The sequence below is a fragment of the Delphinapterus leucas genome, chromosome 9 (assembly GCF_059928025.1).
Source record: "Delphinapterus leucas isolate spDelLeu-1000000601 "Yukka" chromosome 9, BTC_Dleu_Yukka2, whole genome shotgun sequence".
Classification (NCBI taxonomy): domain Eukaryota; kingdom Metazoa; phylum Chordata; class Mammalia; order Artiodactyla; family Monodontidae; genus Delphinapterus; species Delphinapterus leucas.
Window position 1 is genome coordinate 92,835,967 of NC_143137.1, and position 26,039 is coordinate 92,862,005.

The following is a 26,039-nucleotide window of genomic DNA, read 5'->3' on the forward strand; positions in this document are numbered from 1 at the left end:
GTAGACATGAAATTTAAAATGAGAAAAGTCATTTACTTACTTTTATACATACCTTTTCAAACATTTCTCTTTCCTCTATGTAGATCCAAATTTTAATGTAATATTTTTCTCTGGCCAGAGGGATGGCTTTGAACATTTCTTTTAATGCAGGTCTGCTGTTTTGTCTGTCTGAAAAAGTCTCCATTGTGAAAGATATTTTTGCTAGGTATGGAATTCTGTATATATGTATTTTTCCCCCAGGGTACTTTGACTTATTTCACTTCTGACTTGTGTAGTTTGACGAGAGTTTCCATAATAATTTGTTTTTGCATCAGCTACTGGATTTTAAAAAAAATTTATTTGTTTTTATTTATTATTTTTGGCTGTTTTGGGTCTTTGTCGCTGCGCGTGGGCTTTCTCTAGTTGTGGCGAGCGGGGGCTACTCTTCGTTGTGGTGCGCGGGCTTTAGAGCACGCGGGCTTTAGTAGATGTGATGCACGGGCTTCGTTGCTCCGCGGCATGTGGGATCTTCCCAGACCAGGGCTCGAACCCGTGTGCCCTGAATTGGCAGGCAGATTCTTAACCACTGCGCCACTGGGGAAGCCCCAGCCACTGGATTTTAAGTTCCATGAGTTTCTTTTTTAATCTTAGTGTCTCTTAAGCACCTGCCACCTGTTGTATCTATAGGTGATAGATACCTGACAAATAATACTAAATTGATTTGGATAATAAAATATCCAGCACCTCAGAATTTATAAACAATTTCACAGGGATTGCATTGAATCCGGAGATTAATTTGAGAGTATTCCTATCTTAATAATGTTGTCATCTAATACATGAAAATGCAATGTCTTTCCATTTATTTAGATTTTCCTTAATCTTTTCAATTTTTGAAAAATGTTTCAGGGTACAATCCTTGAACTACTTTGTTAAATTCCTAGGTATTTTTTTTAAGGCTATTATAATAGGTATTGTTTTTGTAATTTAATTTTGATTGTCCATTGCTAGTGTATAGAACTACAATAAATTTTGCTATTAGCAGAGTCTAATATTGGCCTATGAATAAATTCATGATGACTAGAGTTAGACTAATCAAAAATATGTGCCTTCATGCAAATCAAGTATTAAGCCCTTCCTGTGCTATTCTCACCATCTTTCCTTTTTCTCTCTTCAAAAACACGTCTCAAGACATGATTCAGTGAAACATGAAGACAGGGTTATGCTCAGTGGATTAGAACTTGTTTGCCTGAGCAAATCTGCAGAAAGTCAGCCATCTGTCTTTTTTTTTTTTTTTTTTTTTAACTTTCAGTGTTCCATTAGGAACATAAAGGAAAGGAAATACACTTTTAGAATAAACACGAAACATTTCAGTGTTATGTTATTTACTTTTTCTAGTTTTTAAAATAACTATACAATTTACTTTTATTTTGAATAGTGCAATCAGTGGTCTTTAGTGTATTCACAGAGTTGTGCAACCATTGCCACTCATTTTAGAACATTTTAATCAAACCTGAAAGAAACTCGGTGGTAGTCACTCTGCATTCCCACCTCCCCAAGTCTCTGACAACCGCCAATCTACTTTCTTGTTTCTATGGTCTTGCCTTTTCTGGACATTCCATATAAATGGAATCATACAGTTTATGGTCTTCAGTGACTGGCTTTTTTTATTAAACTTAATGTTTCTAAGGCTCATACATGTAGCATGTATCAGTACTTCATTTCATTTTTAGCAAAGTAGTGTTCCATTATATGGATATACCATATTTTACCATCAGTTGATGGATACTTGGGTTGTTTACACTTTGGTCTGTTATGAATAATGCTCCTTTGAACACTTGTGTACAGTTTTTGCATGGAGATATGTTTTTATTTCTCTTGAGTATATACCTAAGAATGGAATTTCTGAGTCATATGGTAAGCTTATGTTTAACATTTTAAGAAACTGCCAAACTGTTTTTCAGAGTGGCAGCATCAATTTTTATATCGCAACCAGCAGTATGTTAGGGTTCCAGTTTTTCCACATCCTTGACAATAGTTGTTTTTTTTTAATCATAGACATCCTTATGTTTAAAGTGCTATCTTATTGTGCTTTTGATTTCATTTCCCTAATGACTAATAATGTTGAGCATTTTTTCATGTGTTTATTGGCCATTTGTATATCTTTTGGGGGGAAATGTTTATTCAAATCCTTTACCCATTTTAAAAGCTGGTTGTCTTCTTATTGTTGAATCTTAAGAGTTCTTTATATATTCTGGATCCAAGTCCCTTAATATGACTTTCAACATTTCTCCTTCTCCTAGAGAGACAAACTCTTGTGTTTGGGAGAGTCAACTTTAATTTAGTACAAAGAAATGGAGTCTTCCGCAAGTAACTTGTTGGCAACCACTTGGGCTATTGTAGCAGTGTAACTTTGGACAAGTCACTTAGCTTTTGAGACATTGGTTATGGACCCAAAAGAAGAAGAAGAAAAAAGAATTCCTAGGGCAGCGGTCAACAGAACAACCAAAAGACTCCTATGTGGTTGGCAGATCTTGTGCCTTGGGTTGGCTGGGTAGAGATACAGTATAAAGGAAAAGCAAAGACTTAGAAATAATACAGATGTGAATTTAGGTGGTAACTCTGGTGCTTTTGTAGCAGAGCAATATCAAGCAATTTATTTACTTATCCTTTTTGAGCCCTAGTCTTTCTACTTGTAAAATGGAATGAATAATTCCTACCTAATAACGAAAACTGGAAACAACCTAAGTACTCTGAATGGGGGGCAGATAAATAAATTATGGTACAGATAGTTGATTTGCAAATATTTTCTCCTGTTGTATCACTTTGTTGATATCTATTAAGCACAAAAGTTTTAAATTTTGATGAAGTCTAGTTAATTTTTCTTTTTGTTGCTTGTGCTTTGGTATCATACCTAAGAAGGCTTTACCTAATTAAAAGTCACAAAGATTTGTTCCTATATTTTCTCCTAAGAGTTTTATAGTTTTAGTTCTTACATCTTGATCTTCTATTTTCAGTTAATTTTGTGGACTCTCAGTTCTATTCCATTGATTTACATGTCCATCCTTATGCCAGTACGACATAGTCTTGATTATTCTAACTTCGTAGTAATTTTTGAAATCAGGAAGTATGAACTTTCAAATTTTCTCTTTTAGATTGCTTTGACTTTGTGTTTATTGTCTTTTTTTTGTGGGAGCAGGGGAGGGTGGTGGGGATATCCTTTGCATTTCCCCACAAATTTTAGGATCAGCTTGCCAATTTGTGCAAAAAAGGCAGTTAAGGATTTTCATAGGGATTGCATTGAATCTGGAGATCAGTTTGGGAGTATTACCATCTTAATAATGTTAAGTCATCTAATACCTGAACATGGAATGTCTTTCTGTTTATTTAGATTTTCCTTAGTATTTTCAATGGTGTTTTTTGTTGTAGGTACAATCCTTGCACTTCTTTTGTTAAATTTATTCTTAGGTGTTCTATTTAAGTCTATTGCAATGGGAATTATTATTGTAAGTTAAATTTTGGGGGGTAAATTAAAAAAAATTGTATTGAAGTATAGTTGATTTACAGTGTGTTAATTTCTGCTGTACAGCAGAGTACTTAGTTATATATATTCTTTTTCATATTCTTTCCCATTATGGTTTATCATAGGATATTGAATTAGTAGTTCCCTGTGCTATACAGTAGGACCTTGTTTTGTAAGTAAATTTTCATTGTCCATTGCTACTGTGTAGAACTACAGTAGTGTTTTGTTTTTTTGTTTTTTTTGGCTGCTCTGCGCGTCTTTCAGGATCTTAGTTCCCCGACCAGGGATTGAACCCCGGGCCCTGGCAGTGAAAGTGCTGAGTCCTAACCACTGGACTGCTAGGGAATTCCCTACAGAAGATTTTTCTATATTGATCGTGTATCCTGCCATCTTGCTGACTTATTAATTCTAATAGTTTTTTAGCGGATTCCTTAGGATATTCTATATACAAGATATGTTATCTGCAAATAGAGAACGTTTTATTTCTTTATTTTCCCCTGGTCTAGTTCTTTTTCTTGCCTAATTATAGCAGCTAGAATTTCAAGTTCAGTGTTGATTAGAAGAGGTGAAATTGGACTACCTTGCCTTATTTCCTGATTAGGTATGGAAAACATTTAGTCTTTCTCCACAAAATGATTTTAGCTGTGAATTTTTCATAAATGCATTTGTTTTATTTTTTGATTAAAGTTGTTTCCCTCAGAGTCTAATTTTTGGTGTCAGAAAAATTCCAGATGCTTTGGTTGTCCTTTATACACAAGCCTGTGTAATTATCCACTATTGTCCTATGGTGTCCTTTACACACAAGCCTGTGTAATTATCCACTATTGTCCTATGGGCTAGGAAAAGAGGAAGTCTCCTGTTTTGTAGTATGTGCATAGTGATTGGCCACATCAGTTTCCTCATAGACTCTGCTGGAAGAAACATATGAAAAATGTTTCATTATGGAAAATATATGCACTAAGGTTGGTAGTTTCCTTTAGTTAGTGTTACTTAAGCATGCATGATTTTCTACATTTAATTCTTTGAAGTTAAGCAGTTGATGTACTGGAGTAAATAAATTGATACAACTTTTTTCATTTTTATTAAAGAAAGTGACAGTGTAAAAAACATTGTAAAATACTATACATTCTGGTTTGTAGTAATTTCTGGTAGTGTTCATCTTTAAAGTTTTCTGTTGGTGTTTATCCTTAAATTTTTCTGCATTTTTCAGTTTTATACAACAAAATTTTGTGACTTTTTTAAACCTATACTCTTTTTATATTTAAAACATATGAAATGCTTGAAAACTGTACAGAGATGTAGCAAGATGTGAAAGCTACCCTTTATGCCCTTTTCATTCCCATTTCCTTCCAAATATATAACCGTGTAAATAGATTGGTGTACATCCTTTTTCTGCATATATACTTACATACAAACATATATACACATAAACATTAAGAATGTTATTATGCCATAAGTGTTGTTTTTTACTTTTTTTTTTTTAACAGTATGATTTGAAGATCTTTCCAAATGGCTACATAGAATTCCATAATGAAATCTATCAAGCTTTATTTAACCATCAACTGTTGGACACTAAGCTGTTTTTTTGGTTTTTTTTTAATATTACAAACAGTCCTTTAAAGGATATCTGAGTGATAACTTTTGACACATTTGGAAATGTTTTTGTAGGATATGTTCTTATAAGTGAAATTGCAGATCAAAAGCATTTGATAGGTACTACCAAATTGCCTTTTTTTAAAAGGCTTAGTTAGCAATTTTATATTCCCTCTGATAATTTATATGAGTGACTGTTTCTCTAAATTCTGGTGAATACTTGATATTTTCAGAATTTTTCTTTTTGCCATTGTGATGGTTGTAAATTTATTACCAACATTTTATTTTGCCTTTTCTGGTTACCAGAGAGGAGACAACATTTAAATGTCTTAAATGGCCATTTGTATTTCTTCTGTGACTGAATTATTTTTTTAATCAAGAAGACCCTCTAGTTATTAAAAATAAGGAATAAATATAGTTTTACATTAGAAAAATTAGTTTTGCTTATTAAGTCCCTGTGGGATAATGGATGTAAAATGTTAGGTTGTTAATAAAAGTAATAAATTTATCTCAATGTTTATATGAAGAAGCTAGTTAACTAAATGTAATTCTGTCTCCTAAATCTTCTTAGTTTAAGTAGAATTTTATCAGTGGACCTATGCCTATTAGTTAACTAGCTGGGTATCAGTTACCCAAAGCATTCTGCTAGTATTTGCAGACATTCAGAGAAGTAGATAACTTGTTCTTTACTTTTATTAATCACTTCATTAAATATCTTTTAACCTCTTATTATATGCCAGACATAGTTTTAGGCACTGGGGTTATAGTGGTAAATAAGACATTGGCGGAGAAGAGAGGTGTATATGTGCTAATTTGTCTTTCTAATTTATCAACCTCACTATGAAGTTGATAATTAAATGGAGACCTAAATGACAAGCGTCAGCTATGTGATGATCTAAGCATCCCAGGAAGATAAAAAACAATGTTTTAAGGTATCAAATCAAGAAGAAGTGTGACTTCCATTTTCTTTTTTCTCATTTTTTTAAAAAATTGAAGTATAATTTATTTACAATGCTGTGTTAGTTTCAGGTGTACAGCAAAGTGATTCTGTTATACATCTCTATCTCTGTCTCTATCTCTATATATCTGTTCTCATTCAGATTCTTTTCCATTATAGCTTATTATAAGATATTGAATATAGTTCCCTGTGCTATACAGTAGGTCCTTATTGTTTATCTATTTTATATACAGTAGCGTGTATCTGTTAATCCCAAACTCCCAATTTATCCCTCCCCTCCCTTTCCCCTTTGGTAGTTTGTTTTCAATGTCTATGAGTCTGTTTCTGTTTTGTAAATAAGTTCATTTGTATCATTTTTTTTTTAGATCGCATATAAGTGATATCATATGTTTGTCTTTCTTTTTCTGACTTAACCTCACTTAGTATGATCAGCTCTAGGTCCATCCATGCTGCTGCAAATGGCCTTATTTCATTCTTTTTTATGGCTGAGTAATATTCTGTTGTATATACCTCATCTTCTTTATCAGTTCATCTGTTGACGGACATTTAGGTTGCAAAGCATGACCCTTTGAAGACACAGAAAAGAGGCTTGTGTGGCTGGAGCCTAGTGAGTGAAGGAGGGTATAATAAAGATGAGAGGCAATTTGGGTTTTGTGGATCACAAAAAAGATTTTTATTTTATTCTAAATGCATTGAGAAGCCATTGGAGAGTGTTAGGCGAAGGTGTGGTATAATCCAATTTATGTTTTTAAAAAACATAGACATAAAAATACAAGGCAGTATGTAACAAGTGTTATATGATTTCAGCAAATGAGAAGGTTACAGAGGAGATGGGACTTCACCTTGACCCATAAAGACAGATAAGATTTAAATAAATGGAGGGGAAGGGTGTAGTATGGTGTGGTAGCAATAAATAATGCCTGGCTTTAAACTAGAAGACTTGCTCTTGAGTATTGACTCTACCTTTTCATAGCTCCTGGCCTCTAAGTAAATTTCTTGACCCTCTTTATCTTACTTCTTCCATCTGCTTTCTCTATGCCTTGGTTGATACAAAGAGCAAGTCAAATGAAAAATGCCTATAAAAGTATTTTGTAAACTGTGGGTGTCAGTGTGGTATGCTCGTTTATTTAATAAAAGACTACCATCTGTGTGTTCTTACGTTAAGGGCTGTGGAGTGATACAAAAATGAATTAGATCTGGTGTTTGCGCCTTAAAGAGGATATAGTCTAGTAGATAATGTGGTAACATCTAAAGTGCAGTGTTATGAATGATAAAGATCTTAAGAAGGATGCAGATAAGGTGCTATAGGGATTGAAAGAAATGAGAGCTTGCTTTTTTCTTGGAGTTGGTGGTACGGCTTTATGAAGAAGGAAGGACTCTTGAACTAGGCCTTGAAAGGTGGATAGGACTTCAATAGAAGATGGAGGAGAAGAGGATAATTTCAGTGGGTCAATCTGTGGGAGTAACGGTGTGGAGCATTAGGCAGATTCAGAACTTGATAAGGAAAGGTAGGTTAGGACCAGACAGATTATGCAGCACGTTAATACTAGACTAAGGAAGGTGAATTCTATTCAGTAGGAATACTACCAGCAAATATTTATTGAGCGTCTGCCAGTGCCAGGTCTGTGCTAGTCAGGGCTATGAGAATTCAGTGATCTCAGTTTAGTTGGGGAAGACATTATTATTTTAATGAAACGTGAATGAAGTGTTGCAGGATCATAGTTCAAGGAACATCTGCAGCTGCCTGGCATAATAAGGGGAGGCTTTATAGAGGTGTGGTAGACATTTGTGCTTTGCTATGAAGTATCCCTTTGCTTAGGCAGATAAAATAGGAAAAGAGAGGAACATGAGAGAAACATTCTAGACCTGACACTTTATGTGCTTTGGGATGGCTGGACAAGGTTTTGTGTGCAGTGCAAGGCTATGAAGAATTTTGATAGAGGGTAACTGAAAGATTCAGGTGGCAGTAAATTGGAAAAGGTAGAGACTCGAGGTGGGGAAACTGGTAAGGAGACTATTACACTGGGCAAAGTAAAAGATGAGGTAGGACCTCGTGAAATAGTAGCTAAGGGGATAAAGAGCCTGGAAAATTGGAGACATGCTTGAGATGTAGAATTGACAGGACTTGGAGATCAGTTGGATATGGGAGAAGGGAGGAAAGGGATCAGGTGGAATATAGAATGACTTCTGGATTTCTGCTACTTCAGTGGATACCATTGCCTGAGGATAGGGGATATTTAAGGAGAAAGGGCGTGGATTTGGAGAGGAAGCCTAATAGCTTCAGCTGTATTGTGTTGAAGGTGCATTTAGGATATTTGGGAGGGGTGGAGGATGACTTCGGGGGGTAATCAATGTTTAGGTGATAATTTAAGCCATACATATGTATGAATTAAGTTATCATGGGGACATGGGAGAATGGATATAATGAAGAAGAGGAACCTTAAGGAGCACTGAGAAATGGCCATAGAAGTAAAAAAACAATCAGGAAAAAAACGGTAGTGGAAGTGGTTAGAAAGTGTTTTTTAAGGGTATAGTCAACATTGTCATCATAGATATTGATATTTTTCTTTCCTTTTCCCTTTATTTTTCCTCCAGAGGTAGGTCATTGGTCACTTCAATGATTACAGTGAGGACATATAAGCCAGATTAGAGTGGTTTGAGGAATATGTGGGGTGGATGAGAATTTGGCTGTAATTGGAAGGAGAGATAAAGATACAGTATCAAGGTGCCATTTATTGCTTGTTTTTTCTTGTCTGTTTTTAAATATCTTAGAGTCTTGAGTTATTTATTTCCTGAGGGGAAATAGTGAATAGACAGCAAAAGGTTGAAGTCACAAGTAATGGAGTAGCCCTAGAGGAGCCTAGCATAGAGCATCTCATCTCCTCCTCCCTAGAGGAGCCTAGCATAGAGCATCTCAAACTATAATGGGGATTTTGTTGAAATGCAGATTCTGAATCAGAAGGTCTGGGTTGGGGCCTGAGATACAGCATTTCTCATAAATTCCCAGATGAAGCTGATGCTGCTTTGGTTTGTGGGCCAAACTCTGAAGTAAGGATCTAGAGAATATGGGATTGCAAGTATTATTACAGGAGTTAGCCTTAGATAGAAAGAGGAACACCTCTGCTCTGAGATCAGGTGGAATATAAAGTGGATGGAGATACAGATTAAGTTTGCAGGCAGGGCGGAGCAACTAAGCCCATGTGCCACAGCTACTGAGCCTGCACTCTAGAGCCCGCCAGCCACAACTACTGAGCCCATGTGCCACAACTATTGAAGCCCATGTGCCTAGAGCCTGTGCTCCGCAACAAGACAAGCTACTGCAGTGAGAGGCCCACGCACCGCAACAAAGAGTAGCCCCCGCTCGCTGCAGCTAGAGAAAGCCCTCGCACGTGCAGCAACGAAGACTCAATGCAGCCAAAATAAATAAAAATAAAATTAAAAAAAAAAGTTTGCAGGCAGGAAACATACCCAATAACCTTTGTTTTTTTCTGTGAAAAAGAAGTAAAGTGATTTTAAGAAAAGACTTTGGGAGTATTGTGAGCTTGAAGAAGGTGTGAAGGTTTGGAATAGTTACTAAAAAGAGAAGGAAAGTGAGTGAATTTGAGACATGTAATAATCACTGAAAAGTGAGGATTAGTGTGGTTATGGTGTCTGTAGAAATAATTGGGGCAAGGAGAGATTTGATTTAAAGAGATCAGTTATTTTTAAGATGATAAGGTAACCTAGAGGAGAGGTAATGAGGTCTGAAATAGAACAGTGGCCTTGAGAATAGAAGAGGAAGATGTGAATAATGGCCCCCTCAAAGATGTCCATGTGAACCTGTGATATGTTACTTTACTTGGCAAAAGGGACCTTTGTAGATTAAAATAGGGATCCTGGAGATGGAGAGATTATCCTGGATTGTAGGTCCTATGTAAACACAAGGGTCTTTGTAAAAGGAAGCAGGAAAGTCAGGGTCAGAAAAGGCCATGTGATGATAGAAGCAGAGGGAGAGAGGAAATGTTATGATGGAAGGACCATGAACCAAAGTCAGATGATGTGGGACCATGAACCAAGGAACGGACAGTCTTTAGAAGCTGGAAAGGGTAAGGAAACAGATTTTCCCAAGACTGTAGAAGGAACAAAGCCCTGGTGACGTGTTGATCTTAGCCCAGTGAGACTGATTTTTGGACTTCTGACTTCCAGAACTGTAAGATAATACATTTGTGTTGTTTAAGCCACTAAATCTGTGGATAATTTTTTATAGCAGGAATAGGAAACATACAAGGAATTATGGATGTAAGGGAATGTAGAGTTAGAATCAATAAAATGAGACAGTTGATGGCATGTGGTATGGGCAGCAGAAAACTGGGAAGATTTCTAAGCTGGGTAAATGGGTAGAGGAGAGTGGTGAAATTAAAAATACAGAATGGCAGGGAGCAGATTTTAGAGGAAAGTGTTCACTTTGCATGTAAGTCTGGATTAGATACAGATTAGTTTTGAAACAAGGGGTAAATTTAAGAGGCTGCCATAGTACTGTTAAACTTAATAGAGCTGTTATAATACTAATGCATGGCAAATTTTACAGGAATATTTAGAGTTTTGACTGAGACAGTGACTAAAGGGATGATTGAGAGAGGCCGGTTTTTGAAAAATAATACCACGTTATATTTATATAGTGCTTGTTTTCACTTTGGGAATCATTCCCCCCCACCCCTCAGTTTGTTGAGATATAATTGACAAATAAAATTGTAATATATTTCAGGTGTCAACAGTGATAACTTGATATATGTATACATTGTGAGAGGCTTCTCACAATCAAGTTAACACATTCATCACCTCACATATTTACCTCTTTTTTTGGGGGGGGGTAAGAATACTTAAGTTCAACTCTCTTAGCAAATTACTTCTAATTTTACAACACTGTGTTATCAGCTATAGTCACCATGTTATATACATTAGGTTCTTAGACCTTATTCATCTTTTTTAAAAAATATTTATTTATTTGGTTGCACTGGGTCTAAGTTGTGGCAGGCGGGCTCCTCAGTTGCAGCTCCAGGACTCCTTAGTTGCAGCTTGCCAGCTCCTTAGTTGCGGCATGTGGGCTACTTAGTTGTGGCATTCAAACTCTTAGTTGCAGCATGCATGTGGGGATCTAGTTCGCTGCCCTGGGCTTGAAGCCAGGCCCCCTGCACTGGGAGCATGGAGTCTTACCCACTGTACCACCAGGGAAGTCCTGACCTTATTCATCTCAAAACTGAAATTTGTACCTTTTTACCAACCTGTCCCCATTTCCCCCACCCTCTAGCCCCTGGCAATCACCTTTCTCTTCTATCTTCCTTTGAGTTTGACTTTTTTTTTTTTTTTTTTTAAGATTCCACATATAAGTGATACCATGCAGTATTTGTCTTTCCTGGCTTATTTCACGTAGCATAACACTCTCCAGGTTCATCTGTGTTGTCACAAATGGCAGGATTTCCTCTTTTTTTAAGGCTGCATAATATTAAACACATGCCCACATTTTCTTTATCCATTCATCTGTTCATAAACACTTAGATTGTTTCCATATCTTGGCTCTTATGAATAGTACTGCAGTGAACATGGGGGTACAGGCATATCTTGTTTTATTGTGCTTCTCAGACACTGTGTTTTTTACAAACTGAAGGTTTGTGGCAACCCTGCATTGAACAAGTCTGTTGGTGCCATTTTCCCAACACCATTAATTTTTAAAATTAAGGTATGTACACTGTTTTTTTAGGCATAATGCTATTGCACACTTAATAGACTATAGTATGGTGTAAACATAGCTTTTTATGTGCTGGGAAACCAAAAAGTTTGTGTGACTTGCTTTATTGCAAATTTGCTTTATTGCGGTGGTATGCCTGTACAGATATTTCTTTGAGGTAGTGATTTCATATCCTCTGGATGTATACCCAGAAGTGGATTGCCAATAGTTCTATTTTTTGACTTCTAGATTCGCTTCCACATGGTTTTCTATGGTGGCTGTGTCAATTTACATTCCTAACAACAGTGTACCAGGGTTCCCTTTTCTCTGCATTCTCACCAGCATTTGTTATCTCTTGCCTTTTGATAATAAACATTCAAGCAGGTGTGTGGAGGTATCTCATTGTGGAATTGCATTTCCCTGATGATTAGTGATATTGAGCACCTTTTCAGGTACCTGTTAGCCATTTGGATGTGTTGCAAAGTCTCTTCAGGTCCTTTGCCCACTTTTTTTTTAAACAAATGTTTTTTAAAATTAACTAATTAATTAATTTTTGGCTGTGCCGCATGGCATGTGGGATCTTAGTTCCCTGATCAGGAATTGAACCCACACCCCCTGCATTGGAAGTACAGAGTCTCAACCGCTGGACCACTAGGGAAGTCCCCTTTGCCCACTTTTTAATTGGTTCATTTGCTTTTTTTGTTCTCTGAGTTGTATGAGTTCCTTGTATATTTTGAGATTTATTTATTTATTTATTTTTGGCTGCGTCCGGTCTTAGTTGCAGCATGCGGGATCTTTGTTGCATCGCGTGGGCTTCTCACTAGTTGTGGCGTGTGGGTTTTCTCTTCTCTAGTTGTGGCACACAGGCTACAGGGCGCATGGGCTCTGTAGTTGTGGCACGCGGGTTCCAGAGCGCATGGGCTCTGTAGTTTGCGACACACAGGCTGTCTAGTTGAGGTGCGCGAGCTTAGTTGCCCCGCTTCATGTGGGATCCCAGCTTCCTGGCCAGGGATCGAACCCATGTCCCCTGCATTGTAAGGCGGATTTTGTACCACTGGACCACCAGGGAAATCCCCTTTGTATATTTTGGATATAAACTCCTTATCAAAAATATTCTCTCCCATTCTATAGGTTGATTTTTTGTTTTGTTGGTGGTTTCCTTTGCTGTGCATAAGTTTTTTAGTTTGATGTAGCCCCACTTGTTTATTTTTGCTTTTGATAAACCTTTGCCAAGATTAGTATCAAAGAGTTTACCCCCTTCTTTTTCTTCTAGGAGTTTTATGGTTTCAAATCTTATGTTCAAGTCTTTAATCCATTTTGAGTTGATTTTTGTATGTGGTTTAAAATAGGGGCCCAGTCTTATTCTTTTGCGTATGGCTATCCAGCTTTTCCGATGCCATTTATTGAAGAGATCATCCTTTTCTCGTTGTATATTCTTGACTCCTTTGTAGAAAATTAATTGGCCATATGTGCATGGGTTTATTTCTGGACTCCAGTTTGTTCCATTGGTCCATGTCTCATACTGTTTTGATTACTGTAACTTTGCAATATAGTTTGAAATCAGAAAGTTGATGCTTCTAGCTCTGTTCTTCTTTTTCAAGATTGCTCTTGCTGTTCAGGGTCTTTTGTGGTTCCATATGATTTTTAGGGTTTTTTTCCTATTTTTGTGAAAAATGCCATTGGAATTTTGATAGGGATTCCATTGAATTTGTAGATTACTTCGGGTAGTATGGACATTTTAATAATTCTTCCAATTTATGAGCATGGAATATCTTTCCGTATATTTCTTTTTCAATTTCTTTCATCTCCTTGGTTAAATTTATTCCGAAGTACTTTATTCTTTTTGAAACTTTTATAAATGGGATTGTTTTCTTATTTTGTCTTTCCAACAGTTTGTCATTAGTGTATAGAAACACAACTGAGTTTTTATACTGATTTTGTATCCTGTAACTTTACTGAAATTGTTTATTCTAACAGGTGTTTGGTGGAGTCTTTAAAGGGTTTTCTGTCTGTAAGTTCATGTCATCTGCAAACAAAGAACATTTTCCTTTTCACTTTTTGATTTTGATGCCTTTAATTTCTTTTTCTTGCCTAATTGCTATGTCTAGGACTTCCAATACTGTGTTGGATAAAAGTGGTAAGAGTGGGCATCATTATCTTATTCCTGATCTTAGAGAAAAGTTTTCAGTTTTTCACTGTTGAGTATAATATTAGCTGTGGGCTTGTCATATCTAGCATTTATTGTGTTGAGGTGTGTTCCTTCTGTGTCCAATCTGTTTAGTTTTTATTTTTATTTAATTAAAATTTTTTTTATTGGAGTATAGTTGATTTACAATGTTGTGTTAGTTTCTGCTGTACAGCAAAATGAATCAGTTATACATACACATATATCTACTGTTTTTTAGATTCTTTTCCCATATAGGTCATTACAGAGTATTGAGTAGAGTTCCCTGTGCTATACGGTAGGTCCTTATTAGTTACCTGTTTTATATATATTAGTGTGTATATGTCAGTCCCAATCTCCCAATTTATCCCTCCCCCCCTTTCCCCTCTAGTAACCATATGTTTCGTTTTTATAGTGAAAGGATGTTGAATTTTATCAAACGCTTTTTCTGCATTTGTTGAGATACTCATATGATTTTTATCCTTCATTTTATTAATGTGGTATATCACATTTATTGATTTGCGTATGTTGAACCATCCTTGCATGGAAATCACTTTCATACCTTTATGGGGGCTTAGCAACAAGATTTGAATGGACATAGCTACTGTTAGCATGTGAAATAAGCAGGGTAGAAAAATTAGGCTAAAAAATATTGTGAATAGTGACTACCATAGGAGACATCACATGCATTGAACGTTTCCACCATCCCAGAAAGTTCTATTGGATACTGCTGTTACATATTATTTTATATAATGAGGGATTGAATATTATTATAGTAAAAATTTTAAGAATCAGTGTTTGCTAATTAGGCACAATTGCAGAAGACCTGGACTCTTGGAGAGATTGTGTGATATAGTCGAGTGAACAGTACACCATGCTCTCTCTCTAAGGAACACTAACTGAATTAACAGTGAGCACTAACCAGTTGGGTTTTAGATACTGGATTTTTTATCCTGGTTCTGCTTTTTTTTTTTTTTTAATAAATTTATCTATTTTACTTTATTATTTATATTTGGCTGCATTGGGTTTTCATTGCTGCGCCCAGGCTTTCTCTAGTTGCGGCGAGTGGGGGCTACTCTTCGTTGCACTGCACAGGCTTCTCATTGTGGTGGCTTCTCTTGTTGCGGAGCACGGGCTCTAGGTGTGCCGGCTTCAGTAGTTGTGGCACGTGGGCTTGGTAGTTGTGGCACGCGGGCTCGGTAGTTGTGGCACATGGGCTTAGTTGCTCTGTGGCATGTGGGATCTTCCTGGACCAGGGCTCGAACCCGTGTCCCCTGCATTGGCAGGTGGATTCTTAACCACTGTGCCACCAGGGAAGCCCCCTGGTTCTGCTTTGAGTTGTATGAATTTGCGAAAGCTTCTAAAAAGATTCTGTAATTTCTTTTTTTTTAATTAAAAAATTTATTTATTTATTTATGGCCATGTTGGGTCTTTGTTGCTGTGCACGGGCTTTCTCTAGTTGTGGCGAGTGGGAGCTACTCTTCATTGCGGTGTGTGGGCTTCTCATTGTGGTGGCTTCTCTTGTTGTGGAACACGGGCTCTAGCCGTGCGGGCTTCAGTAGTTGTGGCATGCGGCTGCAGTAGTTGTGGCTCGCGGGCTCTAGAGTGCAGGCTCAGTAGTTGTGGCGCATGGGCTTAGTTGCTCTGCAGCATGTGGGATCTTCCCGGGCCAGGGCTTGAACCTGTGTCCCCTGCATTGGCAGGCAGATTCTTAACCACTGCGCCACCAGGGAAGCCCCGTGATTCTGTAACATCTTAAAAACATTCAAAACAAACAAGAAACAGCTAATATATGGTCACTGTAAATTTTACAGCACAGAAATATTAGAAAAAACATTTTTAAAAAGAAGAAAAATCTTACCTATAAAACAAGGATGTGCTATCTACCATCCATTTAAGTTCTTTTTATAAGACATGACATAATTCATTATGTAGTCTTAGAGATCCACTTCTCTCTTACTCTCATAACTTTGTATGGCTGAAGTGTTAGATCATTAGTAAAAATAACCTAAACTTGAGTTTTGTGTTTTTATTTAATTTTAGATTCCCAAAATATGTTTGTTATAAATAGTAAATACGTAATTGAAATTGATTAGCAAATATGCAATACCTGAGAGAATACAAGTTTACTAGGGCAGGAAATTTGAAAAGTTAAGGAACTTTTTAAGAGAAATAGAAAAATTGGAGAAGAATGGAGTGTGTGTCTAGAAGAATTTCAGTTGGTTTAGGGATCAAATACCATAAAAATGTCATTTCTGAAATATGTATTTTATAGGTCAAAAATTTTTGTCTTTACTGATAACTTTCTTATCTAGATTCTGTGCAGAATAAGAATTTTAATAGGCCAGAGGAGTTACTTATGTTGGGATTTTATCTTTGTATCTGTTTTCTTAAGTAAAGTTTACTTATTATAAATTTCTTAGTTAAATATTATTTCTGTGTCTGTATGAAGCTGATGACCAGAATCTTGCTAGTGTGGGAAAGTTAATTTAGGAAAAGTTCTGTGCTGTTACCTCTGATGAGACGACAGTCTCTTTGCTTTCTCCTGCTGTGATCAGGGGATAGTAACTTGACATAGCAGTCTTATTTTGAGGTCCAAGATTCTGAAGGCAAAGGAAATTAAAAGTGTGGCCAAGTGTTTCATATTATGACACTTTTTGTTCCTATATTAAAGTTATCCAAGATATTTTATAACCAACTTATTACTTTATATTTAGCTAAACATTTCCTCTCATTTCCATGAATAGTTGTAAGCTCATTGATGATTTTTATGATTGATGTATATGAATATTTGTTAAGCAAGTGTTAGATTAAAACGTTTACTAAACCAGTGTTCCTGTTAACCTAAAATAATGTTACACAAATTCTTTATGTAAAGTATGGGGTTTGAAACACTAGCTCAGTGCTGAACACTAATTGGCCCTACGTACATTTTGAAATGTTTCTGAAAGAATAAGGGAGAAGTTGAATTTGAGTTTATCCAAAATCTAACCATTATTTGTCTGCATACTAGAATTGTAAAATGTATTGGGTAATATATATGTATATATTACATAATATATTAATGCCAAATATAAACAAAAATTTCTAGTTCTTCCTTTTCTCTTCCCACTTTAATTATGGGTTCTTAGGAATTTCTTTGCTTCGTTTACCAAATGAAATCCCCTACAAAATTTCAGTAAGAACTATCTCCATGGTAGTGTGTTAATGTGTTGAATGTGACTCTGCGTACTTTAGAATCAAAAGATCTGGGTTTAAGACCTGGCATACAGTTAGGTTCTAGAAGGTAACAGAATCCAACTCAGATGGTTTAAGAAACTTTAATGGAGGACTACAGAGATAGGGGTGGATTGAGAAAACTGACAAGGGATGTTTTCGTTAGTTACAGAGGGAAGCTCGAAGGGGCAAGGAAAATATAGTGTTATTAGAGCCTGGTGAGAGCTGTGGAGAAGGCATTGCTTGACAGGAGCCATGGTGGTAGAGGGACAGAGCTTCTGCCACAAAATGTGACCAATAGGAAGGAGGGAGCTGGAAAGAAATAATCCAGCTTTTCGCTGCCTTCTGATCTGCCAGTGATGGATAGCACTGGAACCCAGAAGATGCATCTGTTGAGGTCAGCCTCCTTTGGGCACAGGGTAGGGCAGAAGAGTATTGGAGGGATGGGGTAGTGGCAGCAAGATAATAACCAGTACAACTACTAATGAGATTGGGATTTGACTTCAGGTAATATTTTAGATTCAAGTTTTATCTACAAACTGCAGATACTTTACTGGGGTTGATGTGAGCATTAAGTGAGCCATATCAAATATGTCAAAGTACTCTAATAGTGCCTTGGTCTTATATTTTTTTAAAGTTTTGATAAGGTGTGGATTTGAAAAGCTCAGCTTCATTTCTGTTGGTGCTGTGCTGCATTTGTTTCATAGAAACTTTGGTTGCCACCATACTTTTGAATATACGTTAATTTTTGTGTTTTCCAGTGATTTTTGAGCAGTGAAATGAACAGTCATTGTTAGATAGTTCCCAAGATTTAGACTTTTTCTTACTGCCTAATGACAGGTTTCATTTTTTTCACTCTTGGTGTAGACAGAGCACTACTTACTCCTGAACTTATGCATGGGGGGCTTTTGAGTTGTAGAAATTGTCTCCCTGGTAAAAGTTTGGTCAGACTTCACCCTGCTACTTCTACCATTGGTGTTGTCCTTGTTGACTGCTTCTATTTTCTTGAGACAGCAGTAATGCCTTGTCATAGTTTTTCCTCCTAATTCTTAACAGTATTTCTTTTCATAGAGATCTACTTTCATCCAGCCCCATCTTTGAGCATTTGTAGGCCAGACTGAGATCAAGAGTCTATTTTCAGGAAAAGTATAACCAGCAGATAATATTCTACTTAATAAAAGCACTTTCTGCTTTTAAAAAATTCTCTCACAAAAACTATATTATGATTTGGAAATTAAGTAATTTCTATTTCATTTCACAGCCTCAAGTTAGGAGTTTTTGTACACTTCAAACTGAACTTTTCTGAGTTACTGACTAAATCTTAATTATCTTCCACCAGACGGTCTGCCAAATCCCGAAGCAGAAGCCCATACTCATCTAGGCATTCAAGATCTCGTAGCAGGCACAGATTGTCTAGATCCAGAAGTCGTCATTCTAGCATTTCTCCTAGCACACTAACTCTGAAGAGTAGCCTGGCAGCTGAATTGAACAAGAATAAAAAAGCACGAGCTGCAGAGGCAGCACGAGCTGCAGAGGCAGCGAAAGCTGCAGAAGCAGCTAAGGCTGCTGAGGCCGCTGCCAAAGCTGCCAAATCTTCAAACACTTCTACACCTACCAAGGGGAACACAGAAACTGGTGCCAGTGCATCACAAACCAACCACGTGAAGGACGTGAAGAAACTTAAAATTGAGCATGCACCTTCTCCCTCAAGCAGTGGAACTTTAAAAAATGACAAGGCAAAAACAAAGCCACCTCTTCAGGTAGCAAAGGTGGATAATAATTTGATTGTAGATAAAGCCACCAAGAAAGCAGTTGTAGTTGGAAAGGAGGGTAAATCTGCTCTTACAAAGGAGGAACCAGTATCTCTTAAAGAGAAAACCAAACCACTTACACCAAGCACAGGAGCCAAGGAGAAGGAGCAACATGTGGCTTTAGTGACCTCTACCTTACCACCCTTACCTTTGCCTCCCATGCTGCCTGAAGATAAAGATGCTGATAGGTAAGTGCAAAAAATTTTGTCAGTGACTGTTTAAAGAAAAATCTAAGTTTGAAATGAGAAATTATTTGACCCGCACCAAAAAAATTTTATAATGACTGTTAGTAAGTGAATTAATTTTCTTTATTGTGTACAACTTAAAATGAAGCACATGGCTTGTAGGATGACAAAATTATGGCTTATGCGAAGAATTCCAGGTAAAAATTGCCATTGTCCTGGGATACAATGTATGTTTCAGCTTGAGCTTGAGAATTAGAAATGTTGGTATTTTCTTTGGCTGAGTATTCCTTGGTGATACTACCGGAGACAGGACATTTTATGAGAGAGTCTGTCCTGGTTGATAATAGCGTGTATCTTGGTTATTCTAAGTGTTTTCATTGGCCTTATAAATTTATTACTTTAGGTGGCTTATAAATTTATTACTTTAGGTGGCTTTACGAATACATCACTTTTTAGTGTTTTATTGACTTAATTTTTTGCAATTAGAGATTAATTACATATTACGGAAATGTGTTTATGCTTTCCTCTAAATTGTTTACACATTTCTGCTGTGAATGTTGGGGGTGTGGCTTGTACTTTATTTTGAAACATTTTTAAGAGGATGAAGGTAAGAGTAAATGTAAATGCAGTTCTAAGAATGTTTCTCAAATGTATGCTAGGATAGAAGTTTTATGCTCTTGTGTGATATTTGCCAGTTGACTTAACCTTTTTCATTCTTATTTTTATGAAGAAATTATAGCTGTTCCCCTCCCCTTCCCCTTTTTGTTAAAAAGCAACTATATGGTTAGTTTTCCTAGCTGACATCTGAGAATTTGAAAACAAGTGGATAGAAATTCCATGTGGGCAGGTCTTGCAAGTGCTCACTTTGGCCAGCATTATGACAATTTTATAATTTCAAACAAACAGAAAATAAAGTATTGAATATAATTTCTGTGTTTCATGCCCTCTGAGGCATCTTTTTTCTACAATCAAAAATGTTGCTGAGGGACCCCATCCAATATGATCAGGTGTTATCCAGTTATACTATTCTAATTGTGGTATTTGCAGGTTTGACTGTTCTCTAGGAACACCAAAGGGTCATAAGAGTAGTGATTTGTAATTTTGATGAGTCCTGGAGTGGGCTGTCCAGGACAGAGAGGCATGAATGCAGAATTGAGTCACTTCATTAGTGAGAATAAGCCAGTTGCTGAGAATCTAGTGATTCTGGACCAGTGAGACTGGTTGTTCTCTACTTTATTTTTCATATGTGCTACAGGGGTAAATTTTTAGTGGTGATGTTTTTAAGAATTCAGGATGTGCCCAGGTGACTGCTTATTAAGGAGGGTATTCTTTGTGCATCTGTTTTTAACAAGATGGTGGCACATTTCATACTTGGCCATTAACAAAATTTTTTTGACCCACCTTCTTTTCTGTCTTTTTTATTGTGTCTTTGCTCTTTTTGCTTTGAAAGTGTTTGTATGTTTCAAGCATATTGAAGTTTTTTAAGACTCCTGAGTACTACTACTGACATGTGCGGCCAGAGATTGATTCAACATCACTTATAGCCACTCTTCTTTTTTTTTTAAATTTTATTATAAGTATATATTTTTAACATCTTTATTGGAGTATAATTGCTTTACAATGGTGTGTCAGTTTCTGCTTTATAACAAAGTGAATCAGCTATACATATACATATATCCCCATATCTCCTCCCTCTTGCGTCTTCCTCCCTCCCTCCCTATCCCACCCCTCTAGGTGGTCACAAACCACCGAGCTGATCTCCCTGTGCTATGTGGCTGCTTCCCACTAGCCATCTGTTTTACATTTGGTAGTGTATATATGTCCATGCCACTCTCTCACTTTGTCCCAGCTTACCCTTCCCCCTCCCTGTGTCCTCAAGTCCATTCTCTACGTCTGCATCTCTATTCCTGTCCTGCCCCTAGGTTCATCAGAACCATTTTTTTTTCTTTTTTAGATTCCATATATATGTGTTGGCATGCGATATTTGTTTTTCTCTTTCTGACTTACTTCACTCTGTATGACAGACTCTCGGTCCATCCACCTCACTACAAATAACTCAATTTTGTTTCTTTTTATGGCTGAGTAATATTCCATTGTATATATGTGCCACATCTTCTTTATCCATTCCTCTTGTCAGTGGACACTTAGGTTGCTTCCATGTCCTGTCTTGTAAATAGAGCTGCAATGAACATTGAACCACTCTTCTTTTTGATGCTCCAAATTTGATTGTCTGAAATTTGGCCAGTGGGAACTCCTTTATGCTAACTCCTTTGTCCTTTTGATATGACTCATTTTATTTTTGAGTGCTTCCTTGCTTCCTAGCCAAACAATATCTTTTAGGCTCACTTTGAACTTTGCTTCTCTCCCAGCCCTGGAATCCATTACTCTCCGAAAATCATAAGATAGACTGTTAACTATATGTTTACATGTAATAAATCATTTTTTTAAAAATTAGGATCATACCATGCACAATATTCCTTCACTTCTTTTTTTTTCTTTAATTTAATGTGTTGGAGATCTTTCCAGGTTGGTAGAGATAGGCTCAATATTCCTATACATGGAAGTGGATGTATCACTCTCTTATTAACTATTCTGTTGATTAATGGATACTTAGATTTATAATTGTTTGCTATTAAATTCTCCTTATACATTAATATTTTATGTACATGTGAGCAATTTTTATAGGATAGTTGTGAGGTCAAAGTATCCACATTTAAAAATTTGACGGAAACTGCCAAATTGAATCTTAGTAAGATTGTGTACCAATTTATGCACCCAAGTGTATGAAACTGCTTCAACTAACACTAAATATTGCCAATTTTGAAAATCTTTAAAATATGTGATTAATTTTGCATTTTTCTGGTTATTGAGATATAGCATCTTTCTAAACACTTGTTGGCTTTATTTTTCAGTGAATTGCTTGTTCATGTTTTATACTGACTTTTCCTTAAGATTATTATCTTTTTTCTAATTGATTTATAGGTACTGCTTATGTTAGGGATCTTGACCTGTGCCTCTCACAGTCTGTTGCTTGTCTTTGAGACTTATTTTTGTTTTTGGCTACATGGGTGTTTTCCATTTTGAGTGTAGTTGGATCTATAATTTTTCCTTTAAAACTTACAGGTTTAAAACATTTTTAAAGGTTAACTCACATCTCACAGAAATTTGTTTTTGGTTATTGTATGTAGAAGAAAGACATGGTCTGATTATGTGCTCTCTCGCATCACCCGTGGACTAATAGATCAGTTGTTGCTAATGTCATTTACTGAATAATCTATCTCACTGATTTGTGGTGCCATATATAAAAATTCTTATAGATATCTGTGTGTTTCTGGACTCTATTTTCTATTAACATATTGTATTATTTCTTTGCCAATACTTTTTTGTTTTAACTTCTTAGGTGCATAGTATGTTGGCTCTCAAAGTCAGATTTCTATTATAGGAGTAGGTAGTAATGTAAAAGTAAAGGGATGGAGTAAATTACTGGTTAGTGAATAACCCGGCCATTCAGCCTCAACTTCAACACTGCTATAAATGAACTTGGGCCCAGTGTTGGCATTTTTTGCCTTTATTAGACAGATTTTATGATCATTTGGCTTGTCTTGCTTGATTTTTGTTTGGGACTTGGTTAAATGCAATGATTAATTTGGAGACTGACAGATTTACAGGATTACAGTTTCCCATATGAAAACATCATTTCATTCATTCTGGTCTAGTTTTATGTTCATCAGCCATATGTTTTAATTTTCTTCTCTTGGTCTTATACATTTCTGGTTAAGGCATTTTGTTGTTTTTTGTTTCTGTAGTATATGGAGACTTTTAAAAACTCATCACATACCCTTTTTGGTTATTGCAGGTATTCAGTGAAAATATAATGTTTTTAATTATATAGTGTTATTTTTGGAAACTAATATTTCATTTCTCTTAAGTCTGGGAGCCTTGCTGAATTTGGTAGTTCATATAATGATATATTTGAATATAGGCAGTCTTTTAAATGTTAAATTATAAGTAAAATTAAGACTTCTAGTCTCCCCTCCCCCCCATTGATTTGAATTTTTGGACAAATGCAAATTTTGGACTGAGGTCTAATTACAAGTTAGAGACTACAGTTCTCTAAATAAATTATTTTAAATAGAATTATTTTCAGACAGAGTTCAAGTGGTACCTTTTCTAGAAAGAAGCTTTTACTGTCTTTCAGTCCTGAGTTAGCTACCCTTTAGTACCATATTACTCTGGAAATTAGTCTGTACAGTACTTTATCCTGCTGCTTTCTGATGCCTCCAAAAGACTATAACCTCCTTTCTGAGAGGAACTGTATGTATCTTAATGTATTTGTGAATTGTTTTGTTGTTAAACTATAGTGCCTATGTAATACTTAGCACATAGACATGTATAATGAATATTTGTTGAATGGAGGGACATGAAAATTGAAAAGTGGGCTATATGACACCATTACTATAAAAATACAACTGCAATCCAATTTCCTTTTGAGCTTGTTTTCCCTATTAAAGATTACTTTCTAGTAACATGGGGTTGTGAAGGAAAGTCACAATTTTATTGATAAATAGTTTTTATCAGATGGTATTAAAAGACCGTATATTGTACAATAATATTAAAGTCCAACATGAGTAGAAGAAGTTATAATTAAAATGAAATGATTTATATTGTTAACATCATTAGTAGTTTCTGACCACAGTAGTGTAGTTTCACTAAAGTTTTTAATTCTGGGACTCATAACTGCTATGAAAGTATGTGAAGTCCAAATTTTATTATCATTGTAATATTCTCTTTCAACATGTTATATTGTTAAACAGATTTTGTAGTGTCTGGGAGGTTTAAAATAATCAATTACCAGGTTAAGATATAGTTTAAAAAATCAGAGGTCTTAATACATTCAAAAAAGTATAAAACTAACTGAGCTTAATTTTCACCTGTAATTCTGATAAGCTAGAGCCTTAAAAAATTTTTTAAAGAATCATTGTCCAATTCAGGAAAAATTAATTCTGAAAAGGGATGAAGCTAAATTTGTTCTTTGTAGTTATTTAAATGGGCCAGATAAATAATAGCATGTGGTTTATTTCTTAAAACAAAATAGCTTTTTGTCTGTCTACCAGAATCAAACCAAATGCTATTATAAAACTAATGAATTTTCCCATAAAGCATGACTAGTTGACTTTCAGTTTTAATTTACAGTTTTATAGTAATTCTATATCTTTTTTAAAAATAGACTTTTTTAGAACAGTTTTAGATTTACAAAAAAGTTATAATGATATTACAGAGGGTTCCCATATACCCTCCACTCAGTTTCTTCATTATTAACATCTAGCATTATTAGTATGGTACATTTGTTACAATTAATGAACCAATATTGATACATTATTAGTAACTAAAGTCCATACTTTGTTCAGATTTCCTTAGTTTTTATCTAATTCTGTATCATTTTTGCCCCCAAATTTTATATTTTTGCAGTTGAATATAGTATATTATTTTAGCTGGAAAGTAAAGAAACTCAGTTTAGTCTTTTGCCATTGTGTGCTATATAAATGCATTTTTATTTCTCAATGAAATAAATTTTTGTGTTTTATTTGTCTGACTCCTTTCTTTTTAGCTTACGAGGAAATATTTCAGTAAAAGCAGTTAAAAAAGAAGTAGAAAAGAAACTACGATGTTTACTTGCTGATTTACCACTGCCCCCTGAGCTACCAGGAGGAGATGATCTCTCAAAGAGTCCAGAGGAAAAGAAAACAGCAACACAGTTACATAGTAAAAGGAGGCCTAAGTATGTGCTTGCTTTCTACCTGCTCTTAAATTGGCCAGAGATGATTCTGGATCATAAAATCATAAAGTCCAAAATTAAGATTTAAAATAATAAAAAATGTATTCTTTCAACTTAAGTATATGAATAACTTTTATTGGAGCTTTGAAAAAAAATTTTTTTCATAATTGCCTGAGTACTTATTCAGAATGACTCATAAAACCAAATTAAATTTTCCCTCTCAGTTTGTAATGTATTAATTTCTTGGGATATTATATATGTTGAAGAAAATTTCTATAATTAAGATATTTAAAAAACAAATATTGAAATTGGGCAAGGTGGAAATCAGCATTCAGTGAGCCCAGACAAAATTAGTAATGGGCAAGCTGCTATGTTTTCCTTTGCTTTTATTTGCTCCCATAACTAAATGCATTCTTGATTTTGCAAGAGGTGGAGTGGAAGAAGGTTTGAAATCTGTATCCTAAATTAGCTTCAAGTAAGTGCCTAGAGATAACTCTTTCCCTTGAAACCTGTTCATCAGTTAAGGGCAGAGGGAGAATGATGATTCCTTTTTTTATTTCTGCTTAACCAAGGGAAAGTGTAAGCAAGACTGAGTTAGATCTGATTTTAGAATTGCTGTTTCAGGTAGTGTCTAGTGTCTAGTATAAGAATATGAGTTGATTTTCTAGTGTGGAGTAGAAAGCTAGAAAACTTTATAAAGAGTCTCTCCTTGAGTATTGTAGCTTTATTCCTTTACTTAAATTCTCTTACCTGCCAGAATATTAAGATACTACAAAATTACATATCTTTTTGAAGAATATCAAATATTTGTTATATATAATACATACTTAAAGTGTAGATTCCTAAGGGTTGATAATATTAATATTTTTATACTCTCCTAGACTGAAAATCTTTCTGGTGCTTCCATTTTTAAGATAATTTTATCTAGCCATAAGTCTAAATTTGTCAGTACGCTTTATGGTTAGATTTTTGGTAAAGTTCATTATTAAACTTCTGGTTTTTGAACGCAGATAAATATATACACATTGTCAATGAATGAAAAAATACTCTGGAGGTTGTTTAGAGAACTTTGAATCTTTGAACCGGTGTTGGTTTTGTCCCCTCACTGAAAAATTTTATTGTATTTCTGAAAG

At 35.6% G+C, this 26,039-nt stretch overlaps 1 protein-coding gene across 7 annotated transcripts in view; it reads left to right on the plus strand.

The window, feature by feature from the left end:
• Positions 1–26,039, plus strand: part of CDK13 (cyclin dependent kinase 13) — a 111,076-nt gene that overhangs the window by 10,657 nt on the left and 74,380 nt on the right. For all 7 annotated transcript variants that reach the window (XM_089917065.1, XM_089917067.1, XM_089917066.1 and 4 more), the window contains exons 2-3: positions 18,474–19,133; positions 24,739–24,909. In XM_089917065.1, the coding sequence (XP_089773191.1) occupies positions 18,474–19,133; positions 24,739–24,909 (831 nt within the window). The remainder of the gene's footprint in view (positions 1–18,473; positions 19,134–24,738; positions 24,910–26,039) is intronic.